The sequence below is a fragment of the Eucalyptus grandis genome, chromosome 4, assembly GCF_016545825.1.
Source record: "Eucalyptus grandis isolate ANBG69807.140 chromosome 4, ASM1654582v1, whole genome shotgun sequence".
NCBI classification, from domain to species: Eukaryota; Viridiplantae; Streptophyta; class Magnoliopsida; order Myrtales; family Myrtaceae; genus Eucalyptus; species Eucalyptus grandis.
In genome coordinates this window covers 12,680,927-12,703,406 of record NC_052615.1, presented here as the reverse complement: position 1 = coordinate 12,703,406, position 22,480 = coordinate 12,680,927, and the positions used below count along the sequence as shown (strand labels likewise).

Here is a 22,480-nt window from a genome sequence, read left to right as displayed (position 1 = left end):
CGATACCTTCGATTCACCCCTCGGCTCGAGCGAGGAAGGCAAACACGCTAGGAAATCCGAAAGGGCTGGGGCCCAGGCCGGGGCTGGGGCCGGGGCTCGAGGGGGGGGTGACGTGGTCTTTTCCCCCCACCCCACCCCCACGCCTATGGGGCGAGTGAACAAACCACCGGCCCGGTGCAGCGCGTGAGACAAGCGCACATCAGACGGGCGAAAAACAGCCGCACTCGATTGAAATTGAAAACGTACAACTCAAAAAAATACACAACACCCCCAAAAAAAACCAGCCCTTTTTCTCCCTCTCTCCCTCCCCCATTTTTTGAAAGATAAACCATCGCTTTGTCATTCTCTCTCTCTCTCTCTCTCCATCGCCGGCTCTCCGCCGTGACAACCAGTGAAAAATTCACTGAGAGATCCTCCCTCCCTCTCCCTCTCCCTCTCCCTCTCTCTTTCTCTCTCTACCTCCCTCCCTCCCTCTCTCTCTCTATCTCTTCGAATCGACCGATTCTTCGAGCTCCGGCCGGGGGAGCGGCCGATCGGCTAGGGCTGCGAATCGGCGGCGTCCGGAAGAGGCGGCAATGTCGGAGGAGGAGAAGCTGCTGAAGGAGGCGAAGAAGCTGCCGTGGGAAGATCGGCTGCTCCACAAGAACTGGAAGGTCCGGAACGAGGCCAACCTCGACCTCGCCGCCCTCTGCGACTCCATCGCCGATCCCAAGGACCCCCGCCTCCGCGAATTCGGTGAGTCCGTTGGTTTCTCCCCTCCCTTCGTCGGCGCTTGCGGGTCGCCCCTCGGGCCGTTAGATCTGGTCTCGCGGGCGGTGATCCGGCCGTCGGTCGCGGTACCGTCTGGTGCCGCGGGGGCTCGCGCGGGTGAAATGTGGCGGTTTCGTGTGGCGGATGAGCTGAGCGATGCCGAATGCTCGATTTTTGGGGTTCGGTTTTTTGGTTTGAATTCGCGCCTGGGGGTGCTCGTCTGTTGGTTTGTTCGCGTGTTGGTTGTGAATGCATGTGGATAATTGGCAATGCTGCTCTCGCCCTCGAGGAATTGCTCGAGCATCGTCCTCTCGTGGCGTAATTAATTGGATTTGTGGAAGTTTGAATGCTTACGAATCGCCGACGCCTAGAGAGCCTCGTTGTTTAGGCGATGCTTCCGGAAATTGACCTGCCTGATGGTTTATCTGACCCTTTGAAATTTGGCGATGGTATTGCCTGTGCCAACTACAATTGTTGCCTACCGATTCCAAAAACTAGTAGTAAAGCTGAGTGTTGGAAGTGGAGGTGTTCTGCCTGGGAACACAATGCAGACCTTTACATATCTGTTTTCCAGCAGAATCTTTTCTTCATTTGGGAATCTCTGATATTTTCTGTGGCGCCGATGCTTTATGGAGATGTGTTATGCTTTAGAGGATTGCGATTTAATCAACTTTCTTTGGCTTTTCATAATTCCATTATGTTGGAATGTAGGTTTTGCAGTAGGGCTAACTTTAGGTTACCGATTAAATTCAATATCTTTTGGTGATGCTCTAGTGAAAGTGAGCTTCCCATGAATCAGTATGTGTCGTCTTGCTTTAAATTGCATTTGCTGTTTCTCTACCTTATATTTTAAAGTAGGACGGGATTGAAGTTGAACAAAATGCTTCCTTAAAAGCAGCATGGGCAGGAGTGTAGTATATGGTGGCACTGGCAAGCAAATTCAATAGGACCAGGGTGGGGTTAATTCTTGTGTTTGCTAAGATTCTATCCATGAAATAGGGATCAAGGGGTTGAAATGCTCAGATGAATATGGAGAAGGCTGATTTCTGTGATGGATAACGGATCATTGTTAGTCAACCACTTGAACTAAACATTACTTGATTCAATAACTTGGAGGTGAAGCTCAAATTGAGCTCGGTAGAATTGCATTTCTTGAACTCTTAAAAGATGGCTCAATAGTCTCGAGTCCAAATGTCTAGGCAGTTAAATTGAGATCGGTTTGTAAACAGAATAGGTCCTTGGGCCAAATCACTAGCATTTCTCCAATATACTTGGGAAAGCTCTCTATTGACCAATAACAATGAAGATGTTTTATACCTAAAGGGCGTTGGGTGCACAAAGCTTCCCACACTGCGAGGGTCTGGGGGAGGAGTTATGTAGCATTAACCCTGATTTTCCAGAGAGGCTGTCTAAAGAAAAGCAAATTCATACCTATTGCTGAACATGCATATATAAGCCCAATTTATTCCAATTGGTTTCAACCCAAATGGAAAAATTCACAATTCATAACTATGAGACTATTGAATGGGAGCATTTTGGTATTTCTCTATGCAATCTAGAGGCCCTAATGTTGAGAGAACCAAAAATTGCATAGAAGCACCAACATCTCTGATATTTGATATCAAGTCTGAGCAATAAGTACTGTGGTCAACTAATCAATAATGAATATGACTATGTTATTATCAAGTATAAAAAGTTTGAATTTAGAACTCGTTAATTGATGCAAGAAAACTAGGATACATCTCTGATATTTGATATCAAGTCTGAGCATTTTGGTATTTCTTCTACTATATGGTTGACATGATACCCTCAGACCAAATGAAAGAGGTATACTTGTGCATCGGTTCATTGTGCTTGAGTTAACAGGATACACATTGGCTAGAGATTTCGGTGAATTAATGAATGCTGAGTGTGGGAAAGTGGAAGGAATTCATTGGATTGCGTGTTTGCGTGTGTGTGTACAGCTCATTAGCTCTTATACTAGTTTTGCAGCTTTTTGCCTTAAACCCTGCTTTATATGAATGTATCTGATAGTGTCCTTGTAAGGCATTCAAAACAACTGCCTAGTAGATAGATGAGAAACAGACTCCTAGAGCTTAATAGGTGGAAGTGTTATAGAGTAATTCAATTAAAGCTGATTTGTGTAGAATTTGTGGTATGCAAATGTTTACTCTTTATCTTTCCTTTTGTTTTAGGGCCACTTTTCAGGAAAACTGTTGCAGATTCTAATGCACCTGTCCAAGAGAAAGCGCTAGATGCTTTAATTGCATTTTTGCGAGCTGCAGATGCTGATGCTGGAAGGTATGCTATTGAACTTTTAGGTTTAACTTAATTTTATGGATTCTTTATTTTTCTCTTGTTTGTTGATTCTGATTATTTGACCCATGCCTTTAGGTATGCGAAGGAAGTATGTGATGCAATTGCTGCAAAATGCTTGACTGGAAGACCGAAGACGGTGGAAAAGGCTCAGGCAGCATTTATGCTATGGGTGGAATTGGAGGCAGTGGAAGTTTTTCTGGTACTTTCTACTTGAGATATATACGCATGTGCTGCATCCTTTAATGACTTTTTATGCTTTTTAATGATTGTGGTTTTACTAAGTATTGTACGAGAATAATCAGTGTGCTAATGGCATCAGTCACTTTGATGATTTGTAGCTGAAGAGGGCCATGTGACCTTTTCTTCTATTTTTTAGCTGATTGTGTGAAGGGAATGAGCCATTTCCCTTACTTTTTTATTAATTACGAGCATGTGAGTTTAAGTACATGGTAATTATGTCTCCTTGAAATTTATTTTGAAATTCTGTTAGGCTCTAGCTGATACCAGGTTTCTTAGTGTAAAATGTCATCGTTAGAATGATCCATGCGTGAAGTTATTTTGTTGGGAATGATTTAAGCTAGGTTCAATTCTACACTGGCTGTCCCTCATCAGGCTTTGGATTGTCCAGTAAATGCGAGAGCTTGTATTGTTATTTGCGTTTAAATCTTTAAATCTTCTCTCTTTGGCCACATAAAAATTTTTCAGTATAGGTTGTCAATGTCGATTGTGTTATTAGTACACTATTTATGGCTGTCACCAATTTATTTGTTCGGTGCTCCTAGATGAGATCATGATCCCATTGCTTTTTTAGCCAGTCCTCAGACATTTACAAGGACTTGTCTAATGACAGGATACTATGGAGAAAGCAATCAAGAACAAAGTTGCTAAGGCTGTTGTCCCTGCAATTGATGTTATGTTTCAGGCATTAAGGTATTGTGATGAATTGCTTTGGTGAAGGCATTCATGCGATTTTCCTTTGCCCTTTTTCCTTATCAGACATGATATTTTGATCAGTGAATTTGGGGCAAAAATTGTACCGCCGAAAAGGATATTAAAGATGCTTCCCGAACTGTTTGACCACCAAGATCAGAATGTTCGGGCATCATCCAAAGGACTGACCCTTGAGCTTTGTCGTTGGATTGGGAAAGACCCTGTTAAATCCATATTATTTGAGAAAATGCGAGATACAATGGTAAAATAGCTCTATGTTACACCTTTTATCAAATTCCTTTCCATTCATGCGAACAAGGTTAACTTTTTCTCTGATTAACTGTAGAAAAAAGAATTGGAGGCTGAGCTGGTAAATGTTTCGGGGACAGCGAAACCAACACGAAAAATTAGGTAAATCATGTTTACTCAGCATTTTTTTCTTTCAAAGTTGCTTCTTTATGAATATTTGCTCAGCATCGTTTTTTCTTGATAAGACTGTGTCTCAATGTAATTAGCACAGTTGATGTATGGTTTACCCTATTAAAAAATACAACTGATAAGATGATGAACGTAAGCTTTTGATGGCTGAAAGTTTATTACATTATATTGGTATCTGGGGATAATGAGGTACATGCATGTTCTTTGTGTACGAATGTTACATAAATTAAGTTAGAGCTGACAATGTTACATCTTGATCAAGAGAGAGCAGACTAACTTTTGTTTCTTGTTTATCTTGATTTTTTTTTTTTTGGACAATTTGTTTATCTTGATTGACAATGCTGTATAGTCCTGTATGTTGCGTTGCTTTTGCTTGATTTGCTTTCTGGCAACTAAGATCCGATGCCTGTCTCTGCTAGGGTAGCTTAATCTGCTCACTTAAATGTAGTGTAGCTATAGCAACAATAAAATCTTTCGGCCTTTGCCTTGCCTTGTCAGATCTGAACAAGACAAAGAGCCAGAACAGGAAATTGCATCTGATGTTGTGGGTCCCGGTCCTTCTGAAGAAGCTGTGGCTGATGGTATGTGTCTTGCCACCTCACAATTGAACCTTTTGGTGATTAGGGTGTGTCCTTTTTTTTTTTTTTTTTTTGGGGTGCCATTTTCTTATTTTTCTCGTATGAAAGAATTGCTTGAGTTGCAGTAGAGGATGGACTGTTGATGCTATGAAGTTTTACTTACTACTTTTTTCTGGTATTATTGGATCAGCCCCTCAGGAAATAGATGAATACGAGCTTGTTGATCCGGTTGACATTCTGACTCCTTTGGAGAAGTCAGGTTTCTGGGAGGGAGTGGTTAGTAGTCCTCTAGAATGCATTTTTCAGGGAAATCCCTTAGCTTTCTTTGTCATCACGTGTATGCTTGCTGCATAATGTCAGATATTTGTTTGTTACATAAGTTTTTCTATTAACGCCTCAGAAAGCTACCAAATGGTCAGAGAGGAAAGAGGCAGTCGCAGAGCTAACCAAGCTGGCTTCAACCAAAAAAATTGCTGCTGGTGACTTCACAGAGATAAGCCGTACACTGAAGAAGGTATGCAATTATTTTTTGCTTCACTGCAATTATCTGACATTGAATTTGCAAGGAGTTAATTGAAACTTTATCAATCACACGGTTAGATATCTGAATTTGGGACATATGAAGTACTCGATTAGAAAAGATGGAACGTTTTGCTTCTTTTGGAAGAAATATTGTGAACTGAGCTTTGTCAAAGGGGCATCATACTTGCACTTCATATGTTCACCGGAATGGATACTCTATTTCCAGCCTATGCTCATTTGGTTTGGAATAGATATCTATTCCCTGCCTATTTTTGATAGAACAACTATTCCATTGTCTGGTTCCTGGGGCCCCCACCAGTTTCATGGGACTAGGAATATCTTCAGTTTTTCTAATGAACCAAACAAGCCATTTTTCCCGAATAGCTATTTCATCTTGTGAACCAAACTATGGAATACCTACTCTGTTACAATTTTCACTTTATTCTACACCCCATTGAATAGCTCTTCTATTTCTGCTTTAGTCTAATCTGTGAGCCAAACACCGTGTCAGAATTCTGTAAGTTGATGCAGGCCTTGTTGGAAAATCTTTGGGAATGAAAGGAATTATCATTTTCTGCACTTGTTCATATAAATAGCAGTTCAGCCATGCTCCGCTCGCGTTTCTTATGTATGTAATAATGAGAGCAAAACCCAGATATTTTTATCATTGAGAATTGTTCCTAATGATGGTAGTCTTTTCCTTGAACAACCTACAGAGACCATAGTTATCTTCATTTCTTCTTTGTTCCTACAACTCATGTCTACTCATTTAGCATAAAAAGAAAAGAAAAAACCCTTTTAACACTTCAAAGCTCTGACATGTCATTTTGGAGCTTAATTTAGAAATCATGGATATGTGAAATCAATTTTGATGGTTACAAGAGCTCTGACATACAGGATTTAGAGAGAGACTGAAAGTAGCTAACAAAGCTGCGAATGCACGAGTATCCTTTTGGTGAAAATTGTGCTTAACCATTTGACTTGTTATTTAACATAGCAGGCCTTATTCCCATGATCGAAAAGGTTGGGTGCACAGTTTTTTGCATGAATGAATGGGAATACTTTCTGTTTTAAGCAGTCCTCCTCTCTCTAATTAATCTATTGCAAGTCAATAATAATAATGGTAGATCAATATTCCTCATGATTTGAGCTTTGCAAAGAATGATAGTACCTGCAATGATGCAGAGTTTGGTTTGGCTTTGTAGAAGATTTAGCTCTTTCAAGTGATATGATTTTGGGTAACAAGAAGTAATATGGTCATGCCTTGGAGGGAAGTAATCTACCATAGGATTAAGGATTTTGAAATCAAGATTCTAAGACATTGATTCCACAAGCTTCTTTGTCATTGAAGGCTCCAGGCATCTGGTCCTTTTAATAAATCTCAATGAACTGTTATTCATTTTTGAATTCTAGGTCTTATAGCAACTTTCATTCGCAAAGAGTAAACACATAATTTGGCAGTCAATCATCCCAATCGTTTGATCTTTCATGTGCTCGTGAACAAGGGAAAAGAATGAGTTCAACGTGTCTTCAGTCTCTTGACTTCTGGCTTCATGTTCTCAGATAAAAACACGCCATCAAAGAAAGTCATCGACTTCATGATATTATGTCAATTGTATCAATGGTTATACTAAGCTGAATGCGGAATTGGAATAATTGATGAGGAAAAATGCAAAGCTGTTTCACAACCAAAAAGAATTTGCACCCAGCCTTTTAGAGTGGAAAGTATGAAGCTTTACCAGATGTTCCACCATGGAAAACGGAAAACTTATTGATTCACCTAGGAGAATGGTTTAATCAATAGTAGATTATGAAAGTCGCTTACACTTATTGAGTGGTTAAAATATTATATTGAACAATGAATGATGCAAACTGCATCCTCTGTTGGGCAAAAAAAATGAATTCTATGTTGGTAGAATGGGTGAATGGTGTCAAGTTGATAGATTTAATAGTGAATTGATTCATTGGCTTGTGATATGTATCTGGGAGCTCCTCTGGTCAATAATTTATTTGGGATCATTCCCATTGCTGAAAAATGGAACATAGCATGCCCTGCCTGAATCAGCGTATTCATATTGTTTGGTCCTGGAATTAAATTGCATTGTAAGATCAAAAACCAGATGTGGTTGACTCAATATCTATACTCATCGTTTTTGATCTTCATATTTTCTTTAGTTGTGTGAAACTGTTAAAACTCTTTTGCTATCTGTAATTTTCAGCTTATTACGGATGTGAACATAGCCGTCGCAGTAGAAGCCATCCAAGCTATTGGAAACTTGGCTAGGGGACTGAGATCCCATTTTTCAGGAAGTTCCCGCTCCTTACTTCCGGTTTTACTGGTAACAACTACAGCCTTTTTTTTAAGGGCATTTTCTTTATATAAGAACAAGAAAAGTGTCTAGGTTTATCTTCATCTATCAAAAAAGTTTTTGGTTTTGGTTCTTTGTCCTGTAAAAGTGATACTTAGACCATTTTTATTGCTTGGTACCAATTTGCCTGTTTTGCCTGTTGAACAGGAAAAACTCAAGGAGAAAAAACCAACCATGACTGAGGCACTTACTCAAACTCTTCAGGCAATGCATAAGGCTGGGTGCTTAAATCTGGTGGATGTTGTTGAAGGCAGGTTCAAATTTGATTATTTATCATAAATTCTGGATCAGTGAGGACAACTAAGTGCTGGATTGTGTTCTCCCCTTCCGTTTAATGCAATCAGCGTAGTAGTTTGCTCACATCAGTGATTTTTTCCCTCTCAAATTAGAGACTTGCACTTGATCATCTGTGGCAGACAAATAAGCATATGTTGTATTGTTGCACTTCACATCCAACATAAGCTCCATTTATGTCTCTTAGTGAAAGTTGGGGATATCAAGGTTTTATGTAGGGTGTGAAGTGCAATAACCCCCTTAGTTCAATAAAATGTAATATTACTGATGGGTAATGCTCTTAAGATGTGGCGTCTTGGTAGCTGCTGGGTTTATGACATATTGTTCCTTTGCAGATGTTAAAGCTGCGGTTAAAAATAAAGTTCCTCTTGTGCGATCATTAACTTTGAGCTGGGTGACATATTGTATCGAAACAAGTAGCAAGGCAGTTATTCTCAAGTTGCACAAGGATTACGTGCCGATTTGTATGGAGGTCAGTGAATTCGAGTTGGAAGCATGGTTTGTTAGTTCAAGACATTCAAATATTGTAGTATGACAATCTTAAAATACTTGTTTAAATTTACTTCAGTCCTTCAGGGAGTTTGTGTTTCCCTGATTTACTACTCAAGCTCGGTTTATCTCATGAGAAGATTAGAAAAGTCTTCAGACAATGTTCTTTTCTTAGAAAATGTTATCTTTGTCAAAATATGGCCCAATGGAGAGATAGTTCACTACTTTGAACATCATGGTCATGGCTGCCTTTCTGCTTAATGTAGTTTATCAAATGTTTTGCTCTTGTCTGGATTTGGTGTGCGATTGTCCGAAATTTAAAGTTACTTTTTATCTTTTAGTGCCTCAATGATGGGACGCCAGACGTCAGAGATGCTGCCTTTTCAGTTTTGGCAGCCATAGCTAAGGTAATCTACGTTGTCCATGTAGTCTTAAGTCCACATTCATTGTGGCTTCTGGATGGTCTTTTAGTTTCAAAATGTAGTGACTATTAAATATGACTAGTTTGAATTGTCATATGATGCTTTTAAATGATCCTGCATAGCAAAAATGTTTGAAACATGTAATTCAGTAGTGAAACTTTTCCTCTTCACAGTTTGTATGTATCTCATTATGTGAAGTAGGAGTAGGTCTATATGGTGCTCTCAAGTTATAGAATACCAATTTGTCATAGAATCAAATACTCTGATTAAGCCAAGTAAGAAATAAATAAAAAGGGCTCAAAATTTTTGATTGTTCACATCTGGTGGTGATACATTTCCTTTCCTTTCCAGTCGGTTGGCATGAGGCCTTTGGAGAGGTCGCTTGAAAAACTCGATGATGTGAGAAAAAAGAAACTCTCTGAAATGATTGGGAGTTCTGGAGGCGCTGTTCCAACTGGTGCTGGGGCAGGTATGTGAAATATTCTTTGTTCTGCAGATTATTAAAAATAAACATTTCAAGCGAGTATATTCTAAAATTTTAATCATGTCTCAGCTACTGTCCAAGCTTCTGGTGGGATCTCTTCCTCAGTGGAGGTTAGCTCAGTTCCTGCCATTTTTATTCAGAAGTCCATTTGAATGCTTTAGATGTGCTTCCATTTTCAATTTTGGACTTCCTTGGTGCTGTTTGTCTGCCACTGGATATGCAGTCAGTATACCGAAGCTTTGGCACTCGGAAAGATTGTCAGCAAATGGGTTACTGGTAGATTTGAACAGGAGCCATAGCTGAACTGTTTTTACCAACTCCTCCTAAGGCTTTTGACCTTGCCTGTGGAGTGTCCTTGACACCTGTTGTTTTGTTGTATTTTTGAGGACTGACCTATGTATTCCATTTTTGGCCTCTGGGGACTCCACAGGGGAAGGGAAAAGAAAGGGTGGGCCCCGGGGGGGTGGCCTTTTAAAAGCAAAAGTACCATAAATTAGCATAGCCAAAATGTCATCTCTTATGGTTTTTTGTTGACCAACGCTTTCGTTATTCAAACCTGACCGGATCATGAACTACTTCACTGTTAATCTCTGAAAAGTAAGCTGGATACTTTCAATTGGCAATAGACAACAGGTGGTGTATTTCAATCACTTTTACTTATGCCATTATTAAATTGTTTTCAATTGGTGGGAGTGATTATGGTAATACTTGGTGAAGTGGTTATGCTTCATTGTGAAACATGTTATGTTCTCTTTACCATCTCATTCATGCTTGTCTTGTTACATTCCATGTGATTTGGGAGTTATTTAATTTTTCGGGTCATGTAAAAAGGGCTTTTTTTTTTGGTAGTTTTGCTTATGCTGGGATTAATAATTATCTACACAGGTTGCAGACAGTTCATTTGTTAGAAGGTCAGCTGCTAGCATGCTTAGTGGAAAGAGGCCACTTCCTGCTGTGGTTAGCATGACTGTTTGGTTTATTAAATTTGGCTGCTTTGCCACTTATAATTTTCATCTAAATGATATTCTGGTTTTGTCAGAATCCGGGCAAAAAGGGAGGCACTGTCAAATCTGGTGGCGGAAAGAAGGGAGAGGGGACTGCACAGGCTAAACCTTTGAAAGCTGTTGTACCCGAAGATGTGGAGGTGATAAGACTCTCCTTTGAAAATTTATTGCTTCTTTCTCTTGAATTATCGAACAAGTTTGTGTTAATCAACAGCCTGCGGAGATGAGTCTTGAAGAGATTGAAAGCCGAATAGGATCTGTCATACAAGCAGATACTATTTCCCAATTGAAGAGTGCTGTTTGGAAGGAACGCCTTGAAGGTTTGGAATTTATTTTCCCTTAACAATTTGTCAAATGAGCAATAGGTCAACTAAGCGTTCACTGAACTCCTTCCTGCTGTTGGTGTCTGTGTCACATTATCGTTTTAACTTTTTTGTCTATCAGAACTATATTTTTCAAACAGTAACTTTCTGTGTTTCACTGAGGGTCCATTTGGTTGTATTCATTTTTCTGTTTTCTTGAAACAGTGTTTGATTCATGAAAATATAATTTTCAACATGAACAGAAGTTATTTAACATAACTAATGCTGGGAAGTGTGTTTTCATTTTATAAGGGAATTGCTTTTTCCTTGGTGATGAAAAATTTGAAAACTAATCTTCTTTTTTTATGTTTTAGGTTTGTAGTTAAAGAATGAAAACAGTTGTCCTTATTTTCATTCAGAAACAGTTTTTAGTTGATGAACAAAGGCGTTTTGGTACTTTTTTCTTTTTACGGAAAATGAAAACAGAGAACTGGACCAGTTTTTTCATACCAAACAGGCCCTAAACTTGTCTTTCTTTCTTTCTTTACCAAGCAGTAGTTAGTTGAACCAGTTAAAAATTTGTACACCTTGATCTGTTGAAAGACAGATTCAGAAGCAAATTCAGTTTTCCTCTGTTTGATTTTGAAGTGTCTTAGATATACTGAGATTTATAGGACTCTGGTCAGATATTCTAGTTGGAAGTCAACATCCTGTGATGCATCTGTAGCTGGTAAATGGGATGTTGGAGCGGGTCTGGTTTTATGTTACCTTTTTGTTTATGATTTCTTAACAAATGCCTGTTTTGGTGGAAGAATTAGACAGTGCATCTTCAAAATGGATGATGGTTCAAATGTTCATTCCATTCTACTTTGAAAGCGTAGTACTTTATTTTTTTGCATTAATGTTTACTATTGGTTAAACATATACATGCATATTTCATGTTTCTTTGGGAAGTAGAAGAATGGCAGATTCCATTGTTCAAATAGAATCAATTCTCGACATGCAGCTTTTAACTCTTTTCTAAAAAAGTTTGCCCTTGTTTAATGTTTAGCTCTGAATATCCTTGCAGCAATTGGCTTATTCAAACAACAGGTGGAGCAAACACAGGACTTGGACCAGTCAGTAGAAATTTTGGTTCGATTGCTCTGTGCTGTGCCTGGATGGAATGAGAAAAATGTTCAGGTTTTGGAAGTTCTCTTCTACTTGTTTACTTGTCAGAATTGATTGACTTTGTTAATATGGGTTTCATTGTGAGTATTGCAGGTCCAGCAACAGGTTCTTGATGTCATTACATATATTGCTTCCACTTCTGCTAAATTTCCCAAAAAGTGTGTTGTCCTTTGCCTCCTTGGTGAGTATCCAATTTGAGGTACTTTCTTCTATTACCCTGGTATGTGGACTTGTTTTGACTTAATTAAATATCAGGTACAAGTGAACGTGTAGCAGATATCAAAACCCGTGCTCATGCCATGAAGTGCCTAACTACTTTTTCTGAAGCTGTTGGCCCTGGATTTGTTTTTGAGAGAGTGAGTTCTTTCTTTTAAGAGAAATATTTGGCATAACTCGAACCTAAAAAGACACAACGGTGTATTTTTTTTCCCAGTCGATTACGCGTCTTGTGTTGACTGAAGATATGTACTTTGTTCTTGTAGATGTACAAAATTATGAAAGAGCACAAAAATCCTAAGGTCCTCAGTGAAGGAATTTCGTGGATGTTCAGTGCAGTTGAAGACTTTGGCGTGTCACATTTGAAACTGAAGGTTATTTCTAACTGTTTTTTAACATATGTTTTGCAGTTATAGGTTTTTTTTTTTTTTTAGTATATTTTATCTTCATTGTTATAGTGAAACTTATGACATCTGGGAATTGGATACAGGATATGATTGACTTCTGTAAAGATACTGGACTGCAATCTAGTGCTGCAGCAACTAGAAATGCTACTATCAAGCTTATAGGCATTTTACATAGATTTGTTGGTCCAGGTAATTTCTTTCTCAAAAGACTATCGTCTTAAATTGTTTGCATAGCTCCACTTTGTGAATTACATGGATGTGGTCTTTATTACTCTCTAGATATTAAAGCCTTTGTTGCGGATGTCAAGCCGGCCCTGCTCAGTGCACTTGATGCAGAGTTTGAGAAGAATCCATTTGAGGTATATCATACTGATGTTTAAGACTATTTTATATTTGCTTCTTGAGTGCTTGCTGGAAGTATCTACATGTGAAAATCCTGCAGGGTAGTGCCGCTGTTACGAGAAAAACTGTTAAGGCCTCTGACTCCGTGTCGACTGTGTCTTCGGGTGGGGTAGATGGCCTGCCACGTGAAGATATAAGTGGGAAGATCACCCCTTCCTTGCTGAAGAATTTGGAAAGTTCAGATTGGAAGGTTTGGCATCTGAGTGATGAAGCTGTTTATCCTATCTCTAACTTCCGGTTTTTGAATATTCTTCGTGATAATCGGCAATAAGCAAAATAATGATCATATTGATGCACACAACTTTCGATCTCCAGGTCCGTCTTGAATCCATCGAAGCTGTCAACAAAATGTTGGAGGAGGCCAACAAGCGCATTCAACCAAATGGAACTGGTATGAGATGGTTGATTCTAAATAACACTGATTCCAACTCTTGTTTTGACAAGTTTGATAAAAGTTGATTTTCATATTTTTTTGCGTATCAAGATGACCTCATTCATTAAAATTGCTTTGATATGCAGTTGAGTTGCTTGGTGCCCTCAAAGGACGCCTGTATGACAGCAATAAGAATTTAATCATGGCAACTTTAACAACCATTGGTGGTGTCGCATCTGCAATGGGTCCAGCGGTTGAGAAGTCGAGCAAGGTTCTTATCTTCCTGTTGGCATTATGTACTTTTTCTCTGTGCTGTTGAAAGCTGATTATACTCAGAAGTGTTCTTTTCTCTATTTGCAGGGTATTCTTTCTGATGTTTTGAAATGCCTGGGTGACAATAAAAAGCATATGAGGGAATGTACTTTGGCTGCAATGGAATCATGGCTTGCAGCTGTTAATCTTGATAAGATGGTCTCTCTATCTCTCTCTCTCTGAGACGCGTGTTCATGCTTGTGTGTGTATCTGTAGGATATGGTTATGCTTTATTTATGGCTCCACTGAACCATGATGAGGCCTCTGCTACAGGTTCCGTACATTGCAGCTGCTCTAATGGATTCTAAGCTTGGGGCTGAAGGGCGCAAGGATCTTTTTGATTGGTTGGGAAAGCAAGTTTCTCGCTTAAGCGATTTCCCTGATGCTGTGCATCTGCTGAAACCAGCTGCTACTGCTATGACTGTAATGTCAAAATAACCTGCTTCGATAATATCTCTTCTTTGGACCCAAACCTTTTCTTCAGATTGATAAGGACTGCTGCTGTAACTTTTCAGGATAAGTCGGCAGATGTTCGTAAAGCTGCCGAGGGATTCTTCGGTGAAATTTTGAGAGTCAGTGGACATGAATTGGTACGTATATGTGCAATCAATTGCAAAAGTGTGGCTTCTTTAGTATGTGGTGATCATGGTGACTGCTGTGTTCAGGTTATGAAACATTTGAAAGACATTCAAGGCCCAGCCTTGGCTGTTGCACTTGAACGATTGAAGCCTCATGGAACATTCCAAGGTGCTCTCTCTCTCTCTCTCTCTCTCACGCGCATGCGTGCACGCGCACACGTTCTGTTTTGAACCTGAAATATTGCTGGCAGAATCATTTGAATCAACCAGAGCTATACCGGTAGGGTTACCTTCCAAAAGTGGCTCTAAAGTTGGAAGAGCTACTTCTCATGGTGCATCAAAGCCTGGAAGTCGGACTGCAGCTTCGGTATGTTAAGCTCTCATTAATGACTAAAGAATAAGATTAGAGATGGAGTGAGATCCTTTTGTTTATTTCATGAAGGCTGTGTTGGTTCTTTCTAATTTACATTGGAGGGATAAAATTGTATGAGGAATGATGGGGATTTTGATTCTTATTTTCCCATTTGCAAAGAGGATTGCTGTGTCAAAGGGCTCAAGAGGAGACTCGATGATTTCTGTGCAAGACATTGCTTTGCAGTCACAGGCTTTGATAAATGTCAAGGACTCAATTAAGGTATGAACTAATGCTTCTACAATAGGTTGTATGAAAAAGACAAAACTTTAGCTGAGCCACTCTTATCCGCGTTTCAAAAACTGACTGTCCTATAGGAGGACCGAGAGAGAATGGTTGTTCGGAGGTTCAAGTTTGAAGAGCTGAGGATAGAGCAGATTCAAGATCTTGAGGTAACTGTTGTTGGGTGTTGGCTGGACATATGGAGCACCGTCCTTCTCTTTGTAATTTTTCTTTGGGATCTACACCTTTATTGCAGAATGATATGATGAAATATTTTAGAGAGGATTTGCACCGGCGACTTTTAAGCTCTGATTTCAGAAAGCAAGTGGATGGGCTTGAGATGCTGCAGAAGGTATTTAAATGGTATTCTTGTTGCAACAAGTGCAAACATCTTGACATTGTGTTATGATAATGTTTGCTTTCCCTTCAGGCTCTCCCATCTGTTATTAAGGAAATAATTGAAGTTTTAGATATACTGCTGAAGTGGTCTGTGCTACGGTTCTGTGAGTCAAATACGACGTGCTTGTTGAAGGTAACTTTCTTGGTGAAATGGATTTATGTGGTTTGTTCATAGAATTGGTGATTTTGCAGCATCGTTCTATCTCTTAACATTTTAACATGATGAGTAGGTGCTGGAATTTCTCCCTGAGCTTTTCAACAGATTAAGGGATGAAGATTACTTGTTGACTGAATCAGAAGCAGCAATATTTCTTCCATGTTTGATAGAGAAGGTTTTTAAAACAAGCCTTGGCATTTTCAATTTTGGATGCAAATGCAACTACATTGAAGAACGTGAAACTGTTGTAAGATTCATAATTTATGCCTCTTTTTTGCTGCAGTCTGGGCATAATATTGCTCAAGTGCGAGAAAAAATGCGGGAACTTACAAAGCAAATTGTTCATATATACTCTGCAACAAAATCATTTCCTTACATTCTGGAGGGGTTACGTTCAAAAAACAATCGAACTCGGATAGAATGTGCCGACCTTGTAGGATTTTTGATGGACCATCATGCAGCCGAGGTATATTCTTAAATGTCATTGTCTTTCTTTTATAACTTTGTAGTCTAACATTTCTTTTTCAACAGATTACTGGACAGCTAAAGTCCCTTCAAATTGTTGCAAGCTTAACAGCAGAACGTGATGGTGAAATTAGGAAAGCTGCCCTAAATACTCTTGCTACGGGTTATAAGATTCTTGGTATGCAATGACATAGCTGTAGCTACATGTGACTGACTTTTATGCTGTCTCTTGTGCACACGCACCTTAACTGGTTGAACTTGATGGTTGATTGTTTATATATGGATCTGTAATTTTATTCATGCACTTTTTCAGGTGAGGACATTTGGAGATTTGTTGGGAAGCTAACTGATGCTCAGAAAAGCATGTTAGATGACAGATTTAAGTGGAAGGTTGTCTCTATTTCACACATGTAATTCTACCTTCTTTAGTTTACATTTTATAAACTAATACTTGTTCAAAATACTAGGCCCGAGAAATGGCCCAAAGGAAGGAGGGTAGGCCTGGTGAAGCTAGAGCAGCATCTAGGCGATCGGTCAGGGAAAATGGGTGTGTTTCTGATGTTCTTGCTCTTTATGGCACTATAGCATTTGCCTTGTTTTGCTGCTTGAAATCTCTTCTCTCCATATATTGGAGATTAATCTTTTGTCAGCTTATCATCAGTCTCTTCTTGCTCAACTTCTTTTTGTGATTAGTCTGGTTATGTAGGCTAATAAGTTCTTACCTTGGTAAACTTCACATTAAAGGAAAAAATTGGCTCTGCATCCTGCATACTCCAAAAAGCACATGCTAGTGTACACCCATATTACTCATTTCCATACACATACAATAGATGGAAATGGATGCTTATGCACAAATTAAAGAGAGCTCATAGTTTTATCTGTTTTCTGCACAGGCATATCCTGTTGTCTAAAATGGTTGAAAATAGTAAATGTTAATGCGTGATTGTTTTCTACTTCATTTTTAACTGGGGATAGCTGATAGATTATAATATTCACTTTTATGGTTTTATGTGCTTGAAAAGAAGTGAGCACGACAAAAATACTGGAAAATTCTTACTTTTGAATTGAATAAAATAGAAGCAAGAAGAGAGTTTCGAATTTTTAGGTTGTTCTGGACATATTATTCGTGAAATCAATTTATTATAGGCCATAGGGAAAACAAGCAGCATCATGATAATAAAGCACTTAAAGAACAGTACTGAAGAAAGTACAAAAGTAAATTATGCCACCTTTGAGATTTTACACTGTTTCTCAAGCAATAATTTGGAACAACTTCCCATTTAATGGTACCCTAGCAAATTAAAAATCAAAATCAATGTTCTCAACGTGTCGCACTGGGAGTAATAATTTTACTTTGTCTCGACTATTAGCATATAAAAAATGCTGGTTCTTCCAGGCATAGGCTTTAGAATAAACCCTTAAATTTTATGTGATGGAGTCTTTTGGCAATGCATAAAGCTTAATAGTCCAGGTTCTAAGTACAATCAAATGTTCATGCCTCATCTCAATTGTATTATCTAATGAAGCCTACCCATTCCATGCCCCATTTTGGACAACCCCCCAATTCTCAGTTTTATTCCCTGTAGTGAAGCTATCCATGCACTATGTAAGCTGTCTATACAGCACTTATGAAATTATTGATGTTTTCTTATCATCTAAGGAACACCTATTCCAATGATGCCACAATTTAGACGTGTTATATGTGTTTTTGATTTCGTTACCCATGCCTTAGCTTTTCATACTCTGAATAACCTTTCTGTTTTGAATTTCTAATTTTTTATTTATTTGAGTTTTACTTTCATTTTAAGAAAAGTTGAAGTAGCTGTGCTTTAACTAGCTGTACTCAACTTTTTGGAAAGATAAGAGGAACGAGGGTAGGTTTGATGGTTTGCGAGAGTTTTAACCTTTAGATGCTGTGTCAAAACAAAACAGTTGATGTCATTGAAATTATTTTCAGCTTTAAAGTATGATGCTTGCTTCTACCAATTGAATCATCAGTCCTCTTTAATCTCTTCATTTCAGGTCTGATATGGCAGAGCAAAGTGGAGAAGTGTCACGGTCTATTTCTGGTCCTATATTTGCAAGGTATGGTGGCTTTCCTTCAATTCTGCTAATGTTTTGACTTTGAACTGTAATTTTCTTCTTCACCCTCCATCAATATGCTGGGTTAATTTTATTTCAGGGAGAATTATGGTCATTCTGAGGTTAATGTGGATAGGCACTTGATGTCACATACTAGTAGCTCCACAGACTGGAATGAGGCACTGAATATAATTTCATTTGGTTCCCCTGAACAGGTTATGTTCGACATTTTATACTATGTATTGGATTATCTTCACAAACAAGAATGAGTTCTTCATATTTCTTAAAGTTCTTGCTCACCCTTGTGCATAGCAATCCATATTTAAGTTGTGCAAGCACAGATTTAAATTCTGTCCATACCCAATCTGTACTTTCTTGTACCTGCTCACTTTTACTGAAATAGAGTTTCCTATTTGTGCTTTATTATATTTAACAGTCTATTGAGGGGATGAAAGTTGTGTGCCACAAACTGGAGCAAGCCACTAATGATCCAGATGGCAGTGGTATGGAGGATCTTGTGAAGGTCTCGGATAGACTTGTTTTATCCTTGGCAGATAAGGTAAAAATGACAGTGAATTAAGGGGCTTAACACCCCACCCTTTGTCCATCTCTATCCTTGTCCATGTCAATTTGTGGGTGTACACTTTCGTGCTCTGCTTTATTTTTGTTCTTGTTAAGGTCTTTGCTTGTTCTTCTCTGTTCCTAGCTGTAGTTGTTATTGGAACTTGCTTGACATTTTTTTATCTTTTCGGGCTCAAAATATTTCTTGATTTCTTTGCTTGTTATTAGGTTGCCAAGACATTTGACTTCAGCTCAACGGGAGCTTCATCAAGGTCATGCAAGTATGTTTTGAATACCCTCATGCAGGTGAGTTAACTTTTAGCAGCTTCAGTGTCATTTAGCTTAAATACAACCTTGTTTCTTTGACAGTCATTTACATCTTATGTGTATGTGGAAGAGCTTATTGCAGAATTGTCTGACAAATTTCCTTGCTGCAGACATTTCAAAACAGACAACTTGCGCATGCTGTCAAGGAGGGTACTCTTGACCGCCTTATTACTGAGCTTCTACTTAGACTTTTGGATGAAAGAGTGCCACGTATGGATGATGGAAGCCAACTTTTGAAAGCTCTGAATGTCTTGATGCTTAAAATTCTGGTAATTTTTGCAATATTCAAATTCATATTTTACTTGGTGGTGTCTTATTCAGTGGTTTGACTTGTCCTTGCATATCCAGGATAATGCAGATCGATCTTCGTCGTTTGTTGTCCTTATTAACCTCTTACGTCCATTGGATCCTTCAAGATGGCCTGCCCCAGCTGTTAACGAGACAGTTGCTACCAGGAACCAGAAATTCTCTGAGTTGGTTGTCAAATGCTTAATTAAACTTACGAAGGTGACGTGTAGTATTCCTCAAATGCTAATTCTGTCTATCTATGACATTTAAGGCACCTAAATATGATAATTGTTGCATTTTTTTGTCCTTTCAATCTTTGAAGGTAGAAAAAGGGTATTTTAGGCGAATGTTATTTCAACTAAAAGCTTTATCCGTGCGAGTTTCTGTGGGATTAGTGCTGAATGTTTTATAAACTTAAATTGATAGATGAAGGCATGGTTTTTTTTTTTTTTTTTGAACAAGATGAAGGCATGGTTTAATGTATCAATAGTTTAGCAATCCAGTTGGCTACTGAGTGCTTGAAACCTCGGACACTTTTTTGCTTCCACAGGTCCTTCAGAGTACTATATATGATGTTGATCTTGACCGCATCCTTCAGAGTATACATGTCTATTTACAAGAACTGGGAATGGAAGAAATCAGGCGAAGGTTTTTACCAACTTTATTTAGACAAATCATGTGATTATTTTCTAATGATTTATTACTATAAAGATACCTTCAGTCTGCATGAACTGACATTTTCTCCCCTCCTCTTGGTAATTTGCTTTGCTCGGGAAAGAGCTGGGGCTGACGATAAACCATTGCGTATGGTTAAAACTGTCCTACATGAACTTGTAAAGCTTCGTGGTACTGCAATCAAGGGTCACCTTTCCATGGTTCCTATAGATATGGAGCCCCAGCCAATTATTCTTGCCTATATTGATCTTAATCTTCAGGTATTACTTAATGAATCAAGCACACATTTTGGTCAAGTTGAAATAGCTTTTTTTAATTATTCTGTTTTGTGTGAAATAGACTTTGGCTGCCGCTAGAATGCTAACCCCATCTGGCCCTGTTGGCCAAACACATTGGGGTGACTCCACTGCCAACAATCCAACTCCTGCTACACATTCTGCAGACGCCCAATTGAAGGTTAGTTAGCAGATGGGTTTGTTGTCAAATTTTGTAGTTTGTTCTCACTGATGCCACGGCATGTTTTTTCTTTATTTTTGTCTGGGTTTTTCACGTTGCTTCTCCTCTTTTGTGACTTCTCCTTACTTCCAATAATATTGTGCATCTGCAGCAAGAACTTGCTGCCATATTTAAGAAAATTGGTGACAAGCAAACATGCACCATTGGCTTGTATGAATTGTATCGCATCACTCAACTTTATCCTCAGGTAAATATGTGACATTATAGACTGCTCATGAAAGTTTGCATATACTAGGCTGGTTTGTTTTTAATTTCATTTTGCTCTTCTGATGGTATTACTATTATTTAATCCAGGTCGATATATTCGCTCAACTTCAAAATGCTAGTGAAGCCTTTCGAACTTATATTCGAGATGGTCTCGCACAGGTTCGTGGTTCTGTTAGCCATACTCCCTGGATCATAATTTCTACCTGTTTTTGACATTGGTTCCCATTGCTCAGATGGAGAAGACTGCCGCTGCTGGGAGGACCCCTTCGACTTTGCTAATGGCTACCCCGCCCCCAGCTGTCCTAAATCTTTCTTCCCCCAAATTGACACCATTGTCTCCTGTTCACACAAATTCCACAGCCGATGTAAAAACTATTAATGCGAAACCTGAACCCACAAGTTTTAGTTTACCGCCATCATACAGCGAGGATGACAGGGTTGTCTCTGCCATGAGTTCAAGAGGCCCTCATACCGATGCCCTGTTTGCAGAACAAAGAAATGAAAGATTGCTCACTGGAGGTAAATTGTGCTAGTTAGAGTTGTCGCATCTCTTTTTCCTGTTCATGTTTTTTTGTCTCTTAACACTTTTTTCTGCTGTGTGCCAAACTGGTAACTGTAGTGAGCGGTGGTACATTGGACGCAATCAGAGAGAGAATGAGGAGCATCCAATTAGCAGCAGCTTCTGGTAACCTCGACTCTGGAAATAAGCCACCATTCTACACAAACGGCAATGTACCATACGGACAAAACCCAAACACAACAGATAACTTGAGCATGGATGATGCTGGACAGGCTGGAGTTCGTCCGATGGACGAGAAGGCCCTGTCTGGCCTTCAAGCCCGAATGGAAAGACTCAAAAGTGGGACTCTTGAGCCGCTATAGGGTAGTTGTGAGCTGTAAATTGATTTCTCCACCTTGTTAGGCGAGATTGCAGATGTTTGCAATACCGTCACAAGGCCTGCAATTTATTCCAATTGAACTGCCGACGGAGATATGGCAGAATCGAGTTTTTCAAGTGAATTCGGCTCGGAGCCTACTTCAGGCATTTTGTGCTCCCCATTTCTGCCGAAATTTTGCAATAGCACTTCGAGCATACTTGCTGTGTTTCGCGGTCTGACAGGTTCTTTGTATATGCTTAGTAATTTTTCCGACACCGATGCACCTTTGTCTTTCCCTAATTTAATCTATGTATATACTGAGGTTTTATGGTTGCCCAAGCTAAGCTTCCTGTATTCCATTCTGTTTAACACAAATGGGAAATATATGCTTAGAAAGAAAGTTTGCTTCAGATGAATTTGCGAGAATCCCTGCGCCACTGTAGTCTTATTTGTCTGCTTGACATGTTTCCTGGTTGGTATATCATCAAAATAAGACGTGCCTAGTCTCTGCTCGGAAGAACAAACCATCCCGGCTGGAGTCGAGAAAACTTGGACTTTTAGGAGACGGCTGAGCCATGGATGCCAGCTCCGCTGAAGGATCGTCGGGTGCGCTCTTGAAATCTTCCCCACGAGCTGTAGCTCGGCCCTTGCCCTTTCGCTTTCTTTGCCTCTTCCTCGTCCTTCCTGAGTATTGTCTCGTTGCAAGGATTCGCCAGTAATTTCTCAAGCGCGACAGCATTGTCGGTGAAGTACGCAGCCGGTTCAGGATCACTAGGTCGGCCATAGTAACCATTGAACTACAACCTCCTTTAGATGCTAGTGCTGGGATCTGACATCTCTGCCGACTCTCCCTCCTCGAACGGAACAACCCCTATCTAGCTTAACTGTAGGAAAGCCGAAGGGGAAAAGAAAAATAAAGAGAAAATAGTCTA

At 39.3% G+C, this 22,480-nt stretch overlaps 1 protein-coding gene across 1 annotated transcript; it reads left to right on the top strand.

Annotated features, from left to right (window-relative positions):
* The first annotated feature begins 302 nt into the window (after nucleotides 1-302).
* LOC104441045 (protein MOR1) lies at nucleotides 303-21,958 on the top strand. The gene is made up of 54 exons (XM_010054049.3): nucleotides 303-735; nucleotides 2,946-3,051; nucleotides 3,145-3,268; nucleotides 3,920-3,999; nucleotides 4,084-4,261; nucleotides 4,346-4,410; nucleotides 4,936-5,018; nucleotides 5,206-5,291; nucleotides 5,416-5,529; nucleotides 7,757-7,876; nucleotides 8,054-8,156; nucleotides 8,536-8,672; nucleotides 9,031-9,096; nucleotides 9,463-9,580; nucleotides 9,665-9,705; nucleotides 10,481-10,552; nucleotides 10,635-10,739; nucleotides 10,814-10,919; nucleotides 11,971-12,083; nucleotides 12,165-12,252; nucleotides 12,327-12,427; nucleotides 12,554-12,661; nucleotides 12,778-12,883; nucleotides 12,974-13,053; nucleotides 13,137-13,286; nucleotides 13,412-13,487; nucleotides 13,616-13,740; nucleotides 13,830-13,940; nucleotides 14,055-14,204; nucleotides 14,297-14,371; nucleotides 14,447-14,528; nucleotides 14,611-14,726; nucleotides 14,892-14,993; nucleotides 15,089-15,163; nucleotides 15,250-15,345; nucleotides 15,424-15,525; nucleotides 15,623-15,724; nucleotides 15,833-16,015; nucleotides 16,081-16,192; nucleotides 16,328-16,404; nucleotides 16,482-16,561; nucleotides 18,037-18,099; nucleotides 18,197-18,311; nucleotides 18,533-18,655; nucleotides 18,886-18,963; nucleotides 19,095-19,253; nucleotides 19,333-19,491; nucleotides 19,823-19,920; nucleotides 20,051-20,207; nucleotides 20,287-20,403; nucleotides 20,555-20,650; nucleotides 20,758-20,829; nucleotides 20,904-21,189; nucleotides 21,290-21,958. The coding sequence occupies exons 1-54, from the start codon at nucleotides 576-578 to the stop codon at nucleotides 21,550-21,552; spliced, it is 6,060 nt and encodes a 2,019-aa protein (XP_010052351.2). The 5' UTR covers nucleotides 303-575; the 3' UTR covers nucleotides 21,553-21,958.
* The last annotated feature ends 522 nt before the right edge of the window (nucleotides 21,959-22,480 follow it).

Coding starts and splice junctions, on each gene's coding strand:
- LOC104441045 (XM_010054049.3), top strand. CDS start 576: ATGTCGGAGGAGGAGAAGCTGCTGAAGGAGGCGAAGAAGCTGCCGTGG. Junction 8,673..9,030: donor ACGTGCCGATTTGTATGGAG/GTCAGTGAATTC, acceptor TTTATCTTTTAG/TGCCTCAATGATGGGACGCC. Junction 15,164..15,249: donor AGCAGATTCAAGATCTTGAG/GTAACTGTTGTT, acceptor CCTTTATTGCAG/AATGATATGATGAAATATTT.